The 19,482-nt window shown below is 49.6% G+C and overlaps 1 protein-coding gene across 1 annotated transcript in view; it reads right to left on the reverse strand.

Moving 5' to 3' along the window:
• Positions 1–19,482, reverse strand: part of IQCA1 (IQ motif containing with AAA domain 1) — a 123,910-nt gene that overhangs the window by 27,847 nt on the left and 76,581 nt on the right. The window contains exons 12-13 of the mRNA XM_058664267.1: positions 9,923–9,984; positions 6,574–6,656 (exon numbers count right to left, since the gene is read on the reverse strand). Coding sequence (XP_058520250.1) covers positions 6,574–6,656; positions 9,923–9,984 — 145 coding nt within the window. The remainder of the gene's footprint in view (positions 1–6,573; positions 6,657–9,922; positions 9,985–19,482) is intronic.

The raw sequence follows: 19,482 nt of genomic DNA on the forward strand, positions 1-19,482 counted from the left end.
AAATCTTTATGGGTTTAATTAGAAGCTATGAAAGGTCTTAATTGTAACTTGCCATAAATCTGATGTGTTATTTTCTAACTAACTTAGATAAGGTCACCAAGAAAATTAGTCTGGCTGCGTCCATTCATCATGGGCACGGAGCCTTCACATGCTCTTGCTGTGTACCTGGATCTAGAAGACAGCCAGTGAATCGCAGCATCTTGGGCTTTCTTTCCCTGACATGGTCTTCTTATGAACGTGGCCTGACCAGGAGAGCTCTCTGGTTGCTGTAGGCGCTTCAGCACTAGTGTCTGCACACGGAGGTGTGGAGCCAGTGCAGGGTCCATCAGAATCCAGTAAGCCTTATCCAACGTGACACACGTGAGGGTGCAGGGGCAGATGATGGTGGCTGCACTGCTCAAAGTCCTCGGCAAGGACGATGGGGCTGGCCAGGGAGCAAGCAGTGTAATGAGGCTGCCGTTATGGCTACAGTTGTCTGCATGTTCTAATGAGCAGGTAACAAATGCAGGAGTGGCTGACTCTTCATTCCAGTGCTTGCTGCTAGTCAACATGACATCAGAGGTGCCATGAAAGTGACCCCAATTTTCCTGCTTATGTAAACCCATAGGAGTATCCCTTATGCACCACAGTTTCTGGATACTCTTAGCTTGTCTTTAAAACAAAGCACATCAAGTTGAATGAGTGAGTGTCAGCTCCAATCTAGTAAAGGGGACAACCTGCCTGGGGTGTTGGCCGGGGTCTGGGGTCTGAGGTGGCTCCTCAAAAAGGGCTATTGTGTGCTGTCACTGCCCCACATGCCATCATTCTCCACTGTCCCCAACCCCTGTCCTCCTGCTCACAGCTCAGGAAACCAGAATTGGATACACACTGGATACACACTGGATACAGAGGGGACGCACTGGAGGTGGAGGGGGCACACTGGAGGTGGAGGGGACACACTGGAGATGGAGGGGGCACACTGGAGGTGGAGGGGACACACTGGAGATGGAGGAAACACACTGGATACGGAGGGGACACACTGGAGGTGGAGGGGACACACTGGAGATGGAGGGGGCACACTGGATACAGAAGGGACGCACTGGAGGTGGAGGGGACACACTGAAGGTGGAGGGGGCACACTGGAGATGGAGGGGACGCACTGGATACAGAGGGGACGCACTGGAGATGGAGGAAACACACTGGATACAGAGGGGACACACTGGAGGTGGAGGGGGCATAGTGGAGATGGAGGGGACACACTGGAGATGGAGGGTCACACTGGATACAGAGGGGACACACAGCAGATGGAGGGGACACACTGGAGATGGAGAAAACACACTGCTGATGGAGGGGGCACACTGGAGGTGGTGGAGGGGGCACACTGGAGGTGGAGGGGACACACTGGATACAGAGGGGACACACTGGAGATGGAGGGGACACACTGGATACAGAGGGGACACACAGCAGATGGAGGGGACACACTGGAGGTGGAGGGGACACACTGCAGATGGAGGAGGCACGGTGGAGATGGAAGGCAGCAGCAGGGCTGGGAAGCTGGGACAAGAGACACTTAGAGCCAGGATCTGTGCAGCTTTGCCCAGGTGGCACTGAAGGGCTGCTTCTTGGGGACTCGGAACGGGCTTCAATGTAGATATAAGGTCGCTGTGGATGGACTCGGCTGTGCGGAGGTCCCCATCGCAGGCCCCAAATCCAGTCGTGCTGTTGTCTTCAGCAGCAGGGGTAGCAGAACAGGGACAGCCATGTGCCTAGGGTAGCAGAGGGGGGACGTGGGACCATGCATGTGCACACAGGAGCTGGCAAGTTCAGTCGACACATGCCCCAGGGGCTGGAGGGGCCCAGCTGACCCGCCTTTCTGGCTGCTGACACCTCAGTTCTGGCCTGCAAGCTGCCAGGACCATGGGACACCCAATGTCTGCTGCCCCAGCCCCCGGTTTGTAGCACTCCTTACAGCGGCCCTGGTATGAAGCCGCAGGATGGGTGACGTCGTTGAAGAGAATGCTGGTGCACAGTTGGAAAGGAGCGAGAAACAAACAGAAATACCTGAGAAGCCGTTTCCATGCTGGCTTCCTCAAGCTGCCGCTCAGAGCCATGGGGCTCCACACAAACAGACCATTCTCACTGGCAGCCGGGACCTCCATCCTCCTCCTCACTGCCCACCGTGGCCTGGGCTACACGGGGCTTCACCGTCTGCTAACTAGGACTCGGCCACAGTGCCAGAGTCCTGATCCAAGCTGAGCCAGTCTACCGGGAATGGCAAGGGATGACAGCTGAGTGTACTGCAGGATACCCAGCTTCTGGAAGGAGCTGGAAATGTTTTCAGTGTCACACACAGGGACTGCCACAGCTCTGTGTTGCGACAGCCTTGCCAAGTGGCTCACATAGTCCAGAGTGTCAATTTTCACAGGCACACGTGTCAGTCACAGCTTCTGGGGTTGGCTGTGTGTGAGCCGGGGGAGCCTGCCAGTCATCAGCGCTGGCGACAAACGCCAAGGACAATGTGAAGAACACCAGTCCAGCTGGGCTTGGGTTGTGGCCACACACAGCGGCCACTGAACCACAGGGATGATTTAGGCAATACCCATCCGGAATGGTTCCTCCCGTACTTTCGCCTCCAGTGGGGTCCGGTCCTCTCTCTGTGCTTGCTGCTCCTGCTGTGGATGGGGAGGGAGGCAAGCAGAGGCGCCATGGGGGCAGCACATGGTCCTCCTGCTGGCAAAGCCTGAGCCCCTGAAGGCTGGGTGATAGCTACACGCATGGTCACAGCCATGGCTTCCTGCTGGGTTAAGCAGGTTCAGTAACTCACTGGGCATGCTTGGGGAGTTCTAGAGGCAAGTGCCATCCTTACCCACACCCAAGCCACGGCAACCATGCAGGAGAGAGGCACGCAGGAACCCAGGCCTGGTCCAGCGATCCCTGAAGGGTGGGCATGTGTGCCCTGCCCTGCTCGCCCAGGGGTCTGCATGGGCACCTCTTTCTGCAGCACCTGCTCCTTCTGGGGCATTGAGGACCTTGGGGATCCCTACAGTTGGACTGGGAGTATGTGAGAAACACTGCTTTGGGATAATCCTGGGAGTGGGAGGGTGGTGGAATTAAGATGACCCACAGCAGAGATAGCACAAAGGCTCTGCACAGCCAGGACTGCGGCAGGGCCAGGGCTCGGAGCTGAGGACTGGGCCTGGGGGCATGTGGGCAGCTCGGCCTGGAACTTGGCTTCACAGTGGTTGCTGTCTCCTGTCAGTCTCTCGCAGCCTGGAGACACTGGGATCGCAGTGTCGCTGGGAAGACACAGGTTAGACCCTGTCCTGAGCCGCAAGGCTGGCAGTGCTGGACAGTGTGCAAGGGCTCGCAGTCCAGTGCGCAAGTCCACACTGTGGAGCGACCCATGTGCTGAGCTTCCTCTCTCCCTGGGGGAAGGGCTGGGGAGCCCAGGTCGCACCTTGCTGCTCCCACGGCAACATGCAGGACACAGGACTCTGGGTGCTCACCCTGAGCAGTGTTGGCCCCTGCAGCAGGACGGGGGCTAACCCAGGCATCTGCTGGATCATTCCTCTGCGTCAAGTGTGAAAATGAAACCAGGAACAGACCAGCAAAACCAGGGCATGGGAGGCTGGGCAGAGGCGCACCAGTATCCCCGGCTCGGTTCTCAGAAGAATCGAGGTACCAGCCCTGGAGCACTTCCCCGAGGCGGGCAGCTAGACTATGACAAGTCCCCTGCATGGGCTTGGCCCTGTGCCTGAACTTGGGCATCTGCATGGCTAGGCTGACTGCAGCTTCAGGGTGCATCTGCCCAGATCCCAAAGCCCCCTTCTGGCCGACCCACCCCTCCACTCCCAATCTGAGGGTGGCGGGGGTGAGGACTACAGAACAGCCTTGTCCAGGGGTGCTATTTGAGATTGTACGCTACGTACATTCAAAGCCCAGTCTCTGAGGAAGGGCATTTGGCCCTGTGGGTGTGGGTAAGATGCCCACAGCTCATGGGAGTGTCCAGGGTCGGACACGCAGCTCTGGTTTCTGGTCCCAGCGTCCTGCTGGTGCAGACCTTGGGAAGCAGTGGTGATGGCTCAGGAAACTGGGCCTCTGTGGGCCACGTGGGAAAACTGGATTCAGTTCTGGTTCCTGAGGCTTTAACGGGGCTTTTGAAAGAGTTCATGGAAAAATGGAATTAAAAGACAAGCTACTTCAGTGCAATTGTTTTTTGAAATCATGCAGCTTTTTCATAGCACATTTCCCATGAAGTTTTCAAAGACCCCCTTGTGCTGCAGCCACACTGGCACAGCTGTTTCCACTCTGTGCTTTCCTGCAGCCCCTGGTGAGGCTTAGCTTCTACGGTATTATCATTTTTTAAATTGGAAAGTCAGATATATAGAGAGGAGCAGAGGCAGAGAAAGCTCTTTGGCCCGCTGGTTCACTCCCCAAGTGACTGAGATGGCTAGAGCTGTGCTGATTCGAAGCCACGAGCTTCTTCTGGGTCTCCCAGTCATGTGCAGGGTCCCAAGACTTTGGGCCGTCCTTGACTGCTTTTTCAGGCCACAAGCGTCCCCGCGTGAATCTTCGGTGTCCGGCTGTGGTGCCCATACGGCCGGGCCCACCAGCTTTTGCTTTTGTTGTCTAGGGGTCCTGCTGATTTATTTATTTATTTTCTGCAGGAGCTTGAGAATTCCCATTGCCAACTGCCGAAGGCTCAGGGTCCTAACTTGGGGAAAACAAGGTGGAGGCATGCCAACCATCGGGCAATTGGCCTTGTTCTGTTTAAGGAAGTGGGTCGTTTCCACTGAGCGTCTCCCAGGGGCAGACTCTACCCACCCTGCCCTTAGGTATCTTAGAGACGGAACCTGGAAGATCACTGGAAAAGTTCAGAATGGATAAGAAATTTATAAGCAATTGAGAAATCAGTGCACAAATATTTACTGGGAATTCACCACATGCCAGCATGTCCTAAGCGGCAGGAAGTGCCTGCATGCTGAGCTCTTCAGGTCCGAGTTCCAAACCACAAGGAACAGGCCGTTCTGTCCAATGTGGTCCTTTTTCAGTATTAATGCAATTAACAGAACATAACCAAGGAATACAGGAGGAAACTGTAACACTTGAACAAGAAACACATGAGATAAACAGAAACTCCATCCGTATGCCAGAATGCATCCCGGCCAGATCCTTACCCTGGCAGGACACGAGAAGCTTCCTTTAAGTTTTTGAGGCGACAAGGCTGTCCTTGAAAGGAACTAAAGAGACGTTCGATCGAAGGGAAATGCTGGCCTTGCTGTGCCTGCACGGCGGAGCTGGGTCTGCGTGACCCTCAGAATGGGTGATGATGGGGCAGACGACAAGACATTCAACAGGGGAGCCACGCGGCTCAGTGAGACTAGAGTGTTTCACAAAGATTCTGCACGCCTTTACAGAAATCAACCTGCTCAGCCGGCAAGGTGCCACCCGATGCAGGGCAGAGCCATGAGGGGAGGCTGATGTGCTGGCATGGAAGGCTTGGGCACAAAACCTCCACAACCTCGCAGGGCGACCCCATGGATCATCCAGGGAGGACACAGCAAGGCTGAGGCGTCCCTGTGGAAAAACCCTCAGGAGCAGCACCTGTTCCCCATGGTCAGTCTCAGGTCCCTCCCAGGGAGGGGACACTGAGGACGCACAGGACACCAAGGAGCGTCACACACGTCCCTGCTGGGGACCACCTGGTGTTCGCTGTTGCCCATGGGTGACCTCAACCAACTCCCAAGGAACCGCCCAATAGGTTCAGTTTCTGGACAGGCTTGACAATGTCTCGGAGTCTCGATAAACACAAAAGCCTGTGAAGTGTTGGAGTGCAAGGCACTGAGGAATACGGCAGCGCCTGATAGCCCTGAATGCTTCCGGAGTGCACTCTGGATTGGGAAAGACAAGGCTTGCGCAGCCCTGCAGCCACATGTTACTGGAGACTAGCACGGGTTTTCAGGCTAAGCTTTGTAGACGTGACTGTCCTTCTGTGGTTATGTACATTCCCCAACGAAGTGGCTGGAACAACTGCATCACGGGGGGAAAAAGGATGAAGAGTTTAAAATGCCCAGTGTGTTTTGGGTTTACTGCGCACGCGTGTGTGTGTGTGTGCGTACTTAAATCAAGAGGAAAACAATAGCTGGAGATGGTGGTTACTTGTTTCTCGCTGGGAAGGCCTCCGTGGGAAAGAATTTCTCCTGGAAGGGTTGTGTTCAACAAGCACCATGAACTGCCCCTGGGGCAAACTCGCTCAACCATGAACGTCTGAACAATTCATTTTTGGAGGTCTGAAAATGCCAGATAGAATGAGCCAAGGAACCTTGCTAGCAGGTTTAAAAAGAAGAAAGAAAGAAAGAAAGAGAGAAAGGAAGAAAGAGCGAGCTCTGCACTGCTTCCAGCACACTGGGGAAGCTGAGCCAACTCTGCTGTGAGAACCTTGCAGTGGACAGCGTCCTCGTGGTTCATTCCGATCACTCCAAGCAGGTTCTGCTTAGCTAAAAGCATAAAACGAAGTGCATTTCCAAGCTTTGGGTTCTCACAACCCGGGGGAGGGTTCCACAGCACCCACATGGGCTGCTTTGTGTACGTTACCAATGTAGTCAGAGAGCCTGACTTGGTGAGTTCTGATCAGCACTCCTTCTTCTACCAGCTCCTTGTACAGAGACTCGATGGACCTGGGGAGAGAGCCGGACACGCATGCCGTGAGCACGCCTGCGACCCCAACCCACAGACACCAAGAACTGAAGCCGCCTCCACCCCAAGCAGGTGTGTGCCTTTGAATCTGCAAACAGACCAGGTTAGACAATGTTTCTACAACGTGGGGCTGTGTTAGGTCTTCACAAACAATAGCTTCATTTGTCTGTGTGTATGTACCGGCCACTTCGCAGGAGCAGGAATTCACTCTCTGGGTGTCTGAGACCAGCATCACTCCTGCACATCAGTCTACATGATGGTATGATGTGAATTCGAAATTACCTGATAACGGCGACACAATGAGCTCATAATTGCATATGAAGCAAGCACTTGCAAGCTGTAGAAGCTCATTAATCCTTGGTGAAATTCATGTTTCCTTTTAACCTGATACCATAATAGTTTAAAAGAAATGTCTGCAGAGAACCAGGGCTCGTATTGGAGGTGATTCTCAACACGGAAGTGAACATGTCTGAAGTTGTGAGTGTGACGAAGTCTTAGGAGGGCATTAAGACTTCTGCAGTGCTTAGAGATGTTCCAGCAACTTCTCAGAGAGGGGGCCTTGGGCAGGGAGCCAGCACGCTGGCAATTTATGCTAATTGAGAAGAAATGGATGCAATATCCCACTTATCGGATGAAACTCCCAGTGATTTTCACTGGGGCGTGCTTAGGGAAGTGAAGACTGGTAACAGCTCAATACTATTCAATACGCTCCTTAAGACATTTGGTCTTTCTTTTTCAGTCTCACTCTAGTCTTTCCTGGGGCTGATAATTGTGTTTTTCAAGAGTTCAACTGTGCTTTGATCCCAGTTAGTGTGATTAGGAGGCACTCGAGCAGATCACGACACAAGCCAGGCACGATTAGGATAAATGTTAATCTAACACTTGTCATCTTCAGTTGATTGGAATTGTGTCCCATCAAATACATATAAAAGATTATGTTCTCTGTTAAAAATTAAGACAGGTTTAATTGTCATGAAATCTGGGCTCATAGATTTTGACCTATCAAGGAGGTATAAGCTACTTAATCTAACATTTGTTTGATATAAACATATTCCACAGGCAAAAAGTACCATCGCATAACTGAAGAAAAATCTCTCTGTACTTATCAAAACACAGTGTATTGGAAAGCTTCCATCAGAAACCCACATCTGAATTTTTCCCAATGCAAACAACTTTTGTCATGGAATAAAATATTTTCAAAAACTCCCTAAATCTGTGATGAAAATGCTGGTATTAGTGGTGATGTTGGTTTGCGAGGGACACAGAGTTCATCTTACGGTATCCTGGCGGAACGAACCCCAGCCCAGTGACCTGGGTTTTTCCAATGACGATGGGAAGACATTCAGGAATGAAATAATCCTTTACTCTGGAGCGGAAAATTGAGTAGCATTTGCTTCTGTCTTTCACTTCGCTGGAGAGCTGCCTGCAGCTCATTTAGGATATTTCAGCTGTTAGGAAGCGCCTGCCAAGATGACATTTACTGTCCAGCGGACACTGTCCATGAGCCACACGTGTGTGGTCTGTGGTGTTAAGGCGATGTTTCACTGGGGAACGCTGCGCCAAACCGCATGAGAGCGCGGGCAACTTTGTGATGAGTGGCAGGGTCAAGGGAGAGGATGGCAGTGCAGCTCTCGGGGCGTCACTGGGGAAGGCACTGCTCCTGACTGGCGTGCAGAAGGTGTGGCTCTCGGAGCAGGAGGGCCACTGCGGAGCTCCTCAAAGCGAGGGGCATTTGGCCTGGCGGTGAAGCCACGCAGGTTCAATCCCCAGCTGCGGCTCCTGGCTGCGGCCGTTCCTGGCAGGTGGTGGTCATGGCCTACGTCCTGGGGTCCTGACTGGACCGGCACAGCCTTGCTGTCGTAAACTTGGGGAGTGAGCCAGGGGATGGGGCCTCTCTCTGTTTCTGCATCTCTCACATAATTAAATTTATACTAAATCTCAAAAGCTGCTGAAGACCCTGTGGTACCATGTAGGGTGGACTGGGGCCCTCAAGGGGTGGGGCCAGGAGCTTCCTGGGAGCACGTGTGTGTGTAGATGCTCCCTAGGAACTGGGGCACCCCAATCTTGTAATCCAGATCAGACCCTCTGAGGTGACATTCTGCCACTGCCTGTTAACCTGCACCACTCCCCTAAACAATGGAGCCTAAGTGGGGGTGGTGGGAGCCCCTGTGAGACTTTGTCTCTGCAGCTTGGCACAGGCTGCCGGCCCTGGCTTCCCGAGCCCACACACACCTGCCTGGGATGCTCTGGGCTGCTCCCCCTGTCCTGGCCAGTGTTCCAGGCCAGATTTTCTCTCTCCTGGGAATTCTTTCAAGCAGAGTTTAGGGGGAGGGCTGGGGGCAGTGACACCTGTTGAGCCATCGCCCAAGCCCAGGAGCGGCACTATAGGTGTTGCAAATGATGTCTGGCATTGTGGATTAGGGATTTTGTTTAGATTTACTGATAACTCCTTAAAATGCAAATACTACTTGTTTTCAATGGTGAAAAGCACATAAGGGTCATTTCAGCTTAAAGTCAATGAGTGAAGCCACTTGTTAGTGCTGCAGCTCAGACGGTGACGCTACAGTGATAGGAATGTCCGTCCGTCCACTCACGAGACAGCGGCTCACAGGGCACCCAGCAGGGGCAGGAGCCTGGGGCACCAGGCTGGGCACGGTCAGGCTGGGCAGGAAGGCCAGCTCTCCTTCCGGGAGTAAGGCAGTGTTGGTGCTCCTCCAAAGCCTCGACAGGGCATGATTTCTCATGCAAAGTTTTTTTTTTTTTTTTTTTTTTTTTTTTTCATGCAAAGTTTTAAAGAACCTTCATGAATTTCTGAACTTCAACAGGTTCTCCGGGCTCAGGAGCCATGAGGACACGTGCCTCAGGACGCACCAGGCCTCTTTCAGGGTCAGGGGGCTTTGACCCCCGCACTGGGCCTGGGCCGCTCTGGGGCTCCGTAAGGGTAAGAGGCAGCACTGCCGCGGGTGCCGGTGCAGGCCACATCTGAGGATACAGGCTGTGCCTTGGGGTTTCTTGTGCTCCCCCTGGGGCGTCCCCCTGGGGCGTCCCCCTGGGGCATCACACCTGCCCTGCCTCACCTGTCAGCCAGCAAGGATACAGGCTGTGCTCCCCCCCCCCCCCCCCCCGTGGCAACCCCTGGGAGCATCACGCCTGCCCTCCCTCACCTGTCAGCCAGCAAGGATACAGGCTGTGCTCCCCCCTCCACCCCGTGGCGACCCCTGGGAGCATCACGCCTGCCCTCCCTCACCTGTCAGCTGTCAGGTCCTTGTCCTCCCTCTTTCCTCTTTTGCCTTTCTTCTGTTTATTTTTCTGGAAGAAAAGTGGAAATGACCAACAGTTTAGTCAAACAAAGCAAAGCCAACCAGCTGAGCAAGCCAAGGAGACCTAAGCAATAAGCCGTGTTTGAGCGGTAGGGGACGAAGCAGTGTTAGTGGCCCAGCAACGCGGAGCTGCTGCTGAGGGCAGAAGGGGAGGCTTCCGGGGCGGGGTTTGCTCCATCCTGGCACACATGTGCAGGATCCCCTCCCAAGCAGACCTGAGCATGCCTACTCTTCCGGTTCTCCCAGGAGGTACAAGAGTGCCCAGAGCACAGGAATACAAGTGAGCCACAGGCGTGTTTGGGACCTGCCGTGGTCTGACATCTGTGGCCCCTGATCCCCTTGTGAAGACCTAATCCTGGGAGGGGAGTCGTTCGTAAGCCCTGATTGAGAGTCCCTGGGCGCTGGCTCCCACCTCCGGCACGGAAGGTGTGGTCACTGCAGCCGAAAGCCAGCCAGCCCCTGGTGGGCACCGAATCTGCTGATGGAGCCTTCGCCTGGTGACCTCCAGCACGGTTGGCCCCTGGTTGCGGTCTCAGCAGCTCGCACAGGGGTGCCTCCCAGAGACCTTGCTGTTAGCACTGGGTCCTCTGGTGCTCTGACAGCCATGCACTAGGATGGTTCCAGATGGGATGGGTGAGAATGTTCTAGATGTTCACCCGCCAGTGCGAACACCACCTTGGCTCCTCCCCACCCACACGCCAGGGGCACAGCATGCATCCACTGGTTCCTGCCTGTCCCAGACGCCCCCCTCCTGGAACCCTGACCCCCTGTTCTGTCTCAGACACCCTGCACCTTCTCCTCTGCCCATTTCCTGATCTATTCCTTCCATCTCACTGCAGAGTCATTTATGTGCAGTTGAGGCACCTGCTCGTAGGTCGGGCCTCTTCTGCATCCAATTTTTGCCTGCCAAGCAGAGGCCACCGCCAGTCCACAACAGGCAGACTTTCACCACCTCCAGGTCCTCCCACACTGGATCTCACGTCTCTGCAACTTGGCTTCCCATTCTCATGACTGGGTCAGATTCTTTCTCTGCAAACCACATTCCAAGGCTCATTCCTGGGGCTGGTGCCCACTCCCAGGGAGTGTGAGCATTGCCTAGCTCGTGTCCAGTCATTCCCTACCAAGGGTGCCATCCCCCGCGGATGGCCCTGACAGCTTCAGGTGTGTCGGTCAGGGGAGATGCGGAGCAGACCACTCAGAATGAGGAAGCCGATGTATCATGCCAGGTCCCAGAGAGCAGAGCAGTCGGCCTCACGGGGCCAGCGGCAAGGAGAGCCATGTGGGATGTCTGTGTCCAGGCAGGGGGACAGGAAAGGACAGCAGAGGAGACATGTGCAGGCTGAGGGCTTTACTAGGGTCCAACAAAAATTCCCCAAGCAGGTTTCCAGGGTGGAGGGCTAACTGGAGAGCTCGCAGCATGCAGGCTATGACCGGAAGGTGTCAGGGTGGCTATCTGCACAGTCTACTTGGGGTGTGGCCAGTGTGATGAGAGGACAGGCTGTGTGTGGCTGGTCACCGAGAGGCAGACAGGCAGGTGGGTACTGGATTGAGCACCTTGAGGAACTGGGGTGCAGAGGAGAAGGGAAAACCAGCCAGGGTGATTTCTGACACCAGCAAGTTAAACTGGGCACATGTCAAAGCTGGGGCGACTTAAAATCCTGAGACTGCATGGCCGTGGGCACAGTTAACACCAAGGGACCCACGGTGTGAGTGCCATGGCGGGGCTGTCTGAAAGGTCTGTTTGCTCTGGTGAAAAACCGCGACACTGGATGGCATGGCGGTGCAGTGCATTAAGCTGAAGTTTGTGGCGCTGGGTTCCCATTGCAGAGTGCTGGTTCGTGCACCCAGGTGGCTTCCTGATCACACTCCAGAAGGCAGAGGCTGATGACTCAAGCAGATGGAAGCCCGGATGGAGTTCTGGGCTCCTGGCTTCAGCCCGGCCCCCCCTGGTTCTTGTGGCCATCTAGTGGGTGAATCAGTGCATGGAAGATCTTTGTCTTTTCCCCTCTATTACTCTCTGCTTTCAAACCAAGCAGTCTGAAAACAAACCAGAACCCTTGCAGAGCTGCTTCACAGAGTGGCTGGACAGTTCATCTCCCCAGCAATGCTGTGTGGGGGACCTACATCCTCTGCAGCTGTTACTTCACCCACCCTGGTGGGTGCGTGGTCTCTCTCATGGAGTCTTCCAAGCGCATTTCCTTAGCGCTTCCCGAGAGGAACACCTTTCAGGTGTGTCCCTGTCACCCTCTTCGGTGAATATCTTCTTGTATCTTGGCTTTCTCTCCAACTGGATCGCTTGTGTTTTAACTGCTGAAGTGTTCAGGCTATGTGTCCAGGCGATCAGCTCTCTTTTAGGAATGTGGCCTGCAAACCTTTCCTTACAGTTTGAGTCTTGTCTTTTTATCCTACTACCAGGGCTGTTCACATATGTTGTTAATTTTGATGAGGGCCCATATTTCCTTTTAGAATTCTAAGAAGTCAGATTTAGATCTCAATTAAGTGTTTCTTTTTTCTAAGATTTTACCCCACATTTGGACCTGTGACCTGGTTTGAATGAAGTTTTGTGTAATATGTGACACTGAGCACTAACACAGGTCCATTATCCCCAGTCCCATTTATTCTAAATATATCTTTCTTACCTTGAATGGCTTTTGCACTTTGTGAAAAAGGTGTGCATATTTCTACGGGTCTATCTCTGGGCTCTCTGTCATATTCTATTGATTGGTTCTATGCATCAATCCCTCTAGCAGGAGCTCATGACCTGTATGATTAAAAGCCTTGACTTTTGGAAACTCTTACTTCTAGCTTCATTGCCTTTCTAAATATTTTCAGAATAAAGTTATCTATGTGAACAAATTATATTTCTGGGATTTGAGCTAAGAAATGTCTTAAGTGCCCAGTGCAATAGCCTAGTGGCTAAATCCTTGACTTGCGTCTGCAGGGACCCCATTTGGGCTCTGGTTTGTGTCCCGGATGCTTCACTTCCCATCCAGCTCCCTGTTTGTGGTCTGTGAAGACAGTGGAGGATGGCCCAAAGCCTTGGGACCCTGCACCCACATGGGAGATCTGGAAGAAGCTCCTGGCTTTGGGTTGGGTCAGCCCTGGCTGTTGCGGTCACTTGGGGAGTGAACCAGCAGATGGAAAGATCTTTCTCTGTCTCTCCTGCCTTCTATAAATCTGCTTTTCCAATAAAAAGAAATGCAGTAAACCTTTATATAAGTGTAAAGTTGTCACTTCTACTGCATTGACTTTCAATCCATGAACATGGTATGTCTTTCTATTCAGATGCTTATATATTTTTTTTCATCAGCCTTATGCTGTTTTAGGATATAAGACCTGGATATATCTTGCTAGAGTCTAGTTTCAGTATTTTTTGGGGGGGAGTTTAAAATGATAATGTATTTTAATTTTGTGTCTATGTGTTCATTCCTGGCACACAGAAGCACAATGGATCTTTGTATGTTTATCTTATATCCTGAGGCCTTGTTGTGCTCACTCACAATTTCTAAGCATTTCTTTGTAGATTCCTTGGGATTTTCTACCTAGATAATCATGCCAGCTACATGCAACACCTTGTCATTTTACAGTAAAATGTTGGCTTTACAGAAATGTTGCAAAGCTGTTAGAATCTTACATTGCTTCAAGCCAACATTGGCACATTATTTTTTTTTAAAAAAATCCAGTTTATGAGGTTTTCCTTAACCACCCCCAATGTCCCTTTGTGTTTCAGGGCTCCTTGCCTTGTCTCCCTAGAATTCTCAGGTCTGTATGGGTTCCCAGACTTTTCTTATTTGGGGGGGGGCTTGATATTTTTGAGGATCATTGCTGTGTATCTTGCAGAAGGTCACTAAGTCATGTTTGTCCTGTGACTTTCACAAGATTAGGCTTGGGTTATGGGATATGGTTCTGTGGGGAGGGTGAGCAGCAGGTCATGTGACCGCAGAGTTCTTGCCACCCATACATTGATCACAGATGAGGTCAACTTGAGTCACTCGGAGCAGGTGGCATTTGTCAGGCTTCTCTGAAGCAGAGCTGGCAGTCAGCTCTTCCAAACAGAATCACTAACCACAACTTGCACTTCGGGGTGGGAGCTGAGTGAGCCTCTTCGGAGGGAAGACTACTGGGCTTTTGCATGAGAAATCTGTCCCTTGTGAACTTGCTTATTCAATAATCTACTGGTATCAGCAATCTCAGAGCTGTTTGTTTTACACTTCAACTGCTTCAAGTGGTCCGGTTTTGTTCTTTAGGGACTTTTTAAAGTGGCTTTGGTGTGCATTAAGCATGTTCTTGCTGCTGTTACCTAACAGCAAAAGATGTTCTAGGCTCTATGACACCTGCTAGCCACAGGGTCAGTTCTTCCTCCAAGAATCCTTGGTTCCTTTATTGGAGATGGGATTGGACGCTGCTGTCTGGGGGCTGGGTGTGCTTATCTCACTGGGATCCTAGTGCTTGCAGATCAGGATAAAAAAAAATAAAAAATTAAAGGAGTAGAAGTGTGTTTTTACACATTGCTTTTGTACAGATTTGCCAGGTTCAATGATTAATCCTAATAGCTTGCGAATTCTTCCGGATTGTTTACATAGATAATCGTTTCATCTGAGTAGAGGCAGTTTTACTATTTTCCTTTCAATCATTACATTTTCTTGTTTGCTTTTCTTGACTCATTGCGCTCATTAAGCACTCCACTATGACAAGGAATAGACATGTTGGAATGAATATTCTTGTTTTAGCCTCCAAACCTGGGTGAAAGTGATTAATGTTTGACCGCTGTGTGTGATAGCATGAAATGACCTGTAGGATCAGACTCAGACATCGCCTTTTATTGCTAGCCTGCTGAGAGTGTCCCCTTTCTGGAGGGAGCTGGGCCTTCGTAAATGCCCACTCTACATTAACACGACCACATGACCGCTCTTGTCTGCTTTGCTAGCTTGCTTACTAGCGTTGATTGATTTCCCACTTGGCATTCCTGGACTGAGTTCCACCTTTTTTTTTTTTTTTTTTTTTGGTTTTGAAATAACTTCTATTTTCTCAAAGCCAGTAAGTGCATTACAGGAAACTGAAAAACAGAAGAAGCAAAATCAAAGCCGTCTGCAATCACAAGCAGTGGAGTTCAACACGTCCTTCTGGGTCCCGCGCCTGCACACACACCCACTTGAACGCGGCTGGAATCACACGGAATGTACACATCATGCTTGTTCACACTTTAGAGATATTTACCAATTCAAAATCCCAAAGCTGTATGAGTATTTTGATAACCAAGAACACGCTACACCAACTCAATCTGTTCGGAAAAAACGTAATTTTGATTTTCTTGGAGACAAAAATTTGTAAGAGACAAAAATAGCAACAGGCCTTAAATACACGCCTTGGCTGAGTTTCAGGGAAGATGTTGCACTCCCTTGCTGCCTGACTTCGAGGGACACACAGCGATGGTGCACACAGTATTGTTTCAGGGAAGATGCTGCACCCCCTTGCTGCCCGACTTAGAGGGACACACACAGCGATGGTGCACACAGTATCGTTTCTAGAATTCACATTGACACTAGCTAGAAGGTACGCTTGCATTTATCAAATGCGCTATCGCACAGTCAGAGGGAATCGCTCCTGGATGGTCAGCAGCAAAATGCAAATCCGACACATCTCTCCTTGCCACTTCCTGCTGCCAGGAACTTGTGATGCACGCTGCCCAAGAGGTGCGGGTTCAAGACACAGCTTTTCAGTTATAACAAAAAGATACATACAAATTAGCTCATTCACGACCTCCACTTTCTGTCATGCACTGTCACCCCGTGATATCTATACAGCATAGATGTTGTAAGAATGAACTGTGCCCACAATAAACACAGGTACTTTATCCAGACACATACGCACACCTACTGGCATAACCCAATGCCGTGTTCTGGGTGTGCAGATGCCAGCAACAAGCCTCCCCGCGGCCCCTCCTATCATCTCCAAGGACAGAGCCCAGGACTGTGAGGGCTTAGCAAGGGGCACTCCCAGAACACAGCCCTTCCTGAAAACCACCAAAAGGGGCATTTAGCTTACTATCTCTACATTTAACATGCTTGGAGCTTAGGACCTATTTAATATATAGCAGTGTATATGTATGCATATGTACAATGTATACATGCATATACATATATACACATATATGTACACATACACTGCTATATATTAACATACATATGTATATATACAATGGGTAAACAAGCTGAATACTCTAACAGGAAGGTGACCCTTCTAGGCACCCCACAGGCCATTCCTTTATAACTTGCTCAAGGTTTTTGTGTGTAAGTTCAAAGGGAATGCTGGCTTACATTTTTCACCATACAATGTCCTTGTCCATACAGCTTATTAAGGTACACACGTTTTATAAAATATGTTCTGGGGGGGTGGGATTGCTGTGGCTCCACAGGCTAGTCCTCCACCTGGTGGTGCGAGCATCCCATGTGGGTGCTGGATTGAGTCCCACTCAGCCCCCTGCTGTCCCCCCTGACCCTGCCCCTACATGGGGGACCTGCAGGAAGCTGATGTCCTAACTTTGGATCGCTTCATCTCTGGCCCTTCCCGCTGCCTGGAGTGAGAACCGGAAGATCTTTCTCTCTGTACTTCTGCCTTTCAAACAAAGAATAAATACATATTTTTAAAAAGGAAGGTTTTAAGTTATGAATTAATCTTCAACAAATATTTAGATTTCAGAAATATATTAAAGTTTGGTTAATTGTGGTTTTAAAAAAATTTTAGGAACATTTCAAATTTATGGACATAAGCTTATCTATAACAGCTTCCTACCGTCGGGAGGACGTGTAGTAACGGCCCCTCTTTTAATCCTAATGTCCCGTTCGGGTCCTCTTTGCATTTCTTAATCATACCATGCTAGATGCTACTAACTTTGATAGTTTCAAAGAACTGACTTTACTTTTGCTAATTTTCTGTTCTGCATGTAAGATTTGTATTTCAAAGATATCCACTGTCAAATACTAAGATCGTCATCAATGCTTTTGTGTTTAACTGGCTGCTCACTTCTTAGCTTCTTCTCGGAGCACCTTGGCTTATCTATTTTCACTCTTTGCTCTTTTCCAATATGCGAAGCTAAGTCTACACCTTTCTCTCAATTCATGGTTTCTACTTGGCCTGAAGTTATTTATAAGTTTGCTGTTCAATTTTTAAGAATTTACAGATGTTTTGTCTTACAGTCTGCTTTGCAGTGTTAACTGGATGTCACAGTTGTCCACCAACACTCACTCTGACCTCAGTCCTTTGAAGTCTGAGACTTGTTCCATGGCCCAGAACACGATGTGTTTTGATAAATGGGCACATGCATTTGCATAGATTGCACATTCTGTAGCTTTCTTTTCATAAAACAATATCTTCTTCATGAGTCATTTAAATCGAGTTATGTATATTCACATTGTACTGATTTTGTTTATTCTATCAGTTACTGAGAGAGACCAGTTAAAATATCCAGCCATGGTTCTGAATTTATCTTTCCTATTAATTTTGCTAGCGTTTTCTTATATATTTTGAAAATATGTTATTAGATGCAAGCAAATTTAGGATTATGATTTCTTATTTAATTAAAAATTTTTATTTTGAAATATAACACAATACCCTGAGTTTAAAGCCTGCTTTTTCTGATATTCATTGAGGGACATCAGTTTAATCTTTTGCTTAATGTTTTCATGGTACATATTCTTAGCATTGTTAAATGTTCAATAGACCTAGTCTATGTTTAAAGTGGATTTCCTACAGCATATTTTTTTTGTAGATGTATTTGGAAGGCAGAGTTACAAGACAAAGTCTCAACTTCCAGAGCTGGAGCAAGTCCAAGACAAGAGCCAGGAGCTTCTTCCAGGTCTCCCACAGGACTGGCCGTCCTCTGCTGCTCTTTCAGGCCATTAGCAGGCAGCTGGATCGGAATGGAACAGCGGGGACTCAAACTGGGCCCATTTAGGATGCTGGAGTTGTAGGCAGCAGCTTAATCCACCATGCTATAGCATCAGCCCCTATTTTGTTTATTTCTATCAGTCTGTCAACCATTACTTTTAAATTGTAACAGCTGGTCTGTTTCTAGTAGATACAGCTGTGGACTTGGTTGGGTTTAAGTTTATCATCATACTTGTTTTTAACCATTCTATCTTATTTTTCTATTCTTATATGCTTTTCAGTTATTATTTTTAATTTTTCCTCATTGTCTCCATTATTGTTTTTATCAAACATTTAGTATCACTTAAAACATTACATTCAAAGTTAATATTGACAGGTGAGAATATTTTGTAGGTTGTCTACAAAATGTGTTAATAAATTATAAGCTTCTGTCTTGAGCCACAAAGTCACCTGCCAACACATTCCATGCCTTGTCTACTGTTGCTTTATGTGCAAGTGTTTTTTTCACCGAGCCTGAAGCCTTCTGGGTTGATTACCTGCTTAGGAGCGGCAGCATTTCCTTGTTTTTATCCGTACATACTCCATTAGGTCTGTCTGGCACCCCATCGAGGGGCATCTTGGTTAGAGCAGACGCCTTTCCTGAGACCATAATTGCCGTTCCCTTGGCTGTAGGCCTTGTAGTTCTGTTTTTAAATTTGGGATAGGAGTAGGGCTGGGGTATTCCACACAGTTTTTCTGCAGCTGCATTAATTCACACTCTCACTAAGACAGTGTGGAAATGTCCTCCTTCCCTACACATTCTTGCCAAAACTTGTTTCTCTGTCACCACCCGACAGAAGGAAGACGCTACTCGGCGGACCTTGACTGATGTTTCTCTGGTGCCTAGTAATGTCGAACTCCCCCTCCCCTGCAACCACCACTTACCCCCTGTATGCTTTCTTTACCTAAGTATTTACTGCGTGGTGGCTCTTTGTGAATTTTGACTTATGACTTGCAAAGCTTTTTCTTTTCCGTCTACAGTCTTCCACTCTTTTCCTTTTTCTGCCTTGCTGTGCACAGGCCTTTTGGTTTGATGTAATCCACTTTTTTTGTGGTTTGTTTTTGTTGTCTTGTACTTTCGGTGTCATTTCAAGGGGTCATGGTCGAGGCCAATGCCAGGAAGGCTTTTGTTTTCTCCATTCTTCCTAAGAGCTTAAAAGAGTCTCAAGTTTTGCATCTAATCTTTTGAGCTGATTTTTGAGAATGGTGTAAAAAAAACCCTTTTATATGTAGACAGCGGGTTTTCTCCATGCAGTTTGTTGAAGAGACTATCATCTCCCCGGTACATGATCTCCGTACCCTTGTCAAACATCTGATGCCTGGAATCGGTGGGCGGTCCACTGCCAGCTTCTGTTCTACGCCATCCACGCATCTATCTTTCTGCTATCCGCACATGCCACGCTCGCTTGACAGCTGCAGCACTGCAACAGACTTTTAAACGGATGTCTTTCAATGTCGTACTTACTGCTAAAAATCGCTTTGGCTATTTGAGATCTGCTGGTTGCTGAGGGTTTTAGGTCTATTTCTATTGCTGTGATCATGTCATTGGGATCCTGTGGGG

Source organism: Ochotona princeps, chromosome 5 (genome assembly GCF_030435755.1).
Source record: "Ochotona princeps isolate mOchPri1 chromosome 5, mOchPri1.hap1, whole genome shotgun sequence".
NCBI lineage: Eukaryota > Metazoa > Chordata > Mammalia > Lagomorpha > Ochotonidae > Ochotona > Ochotona princeps.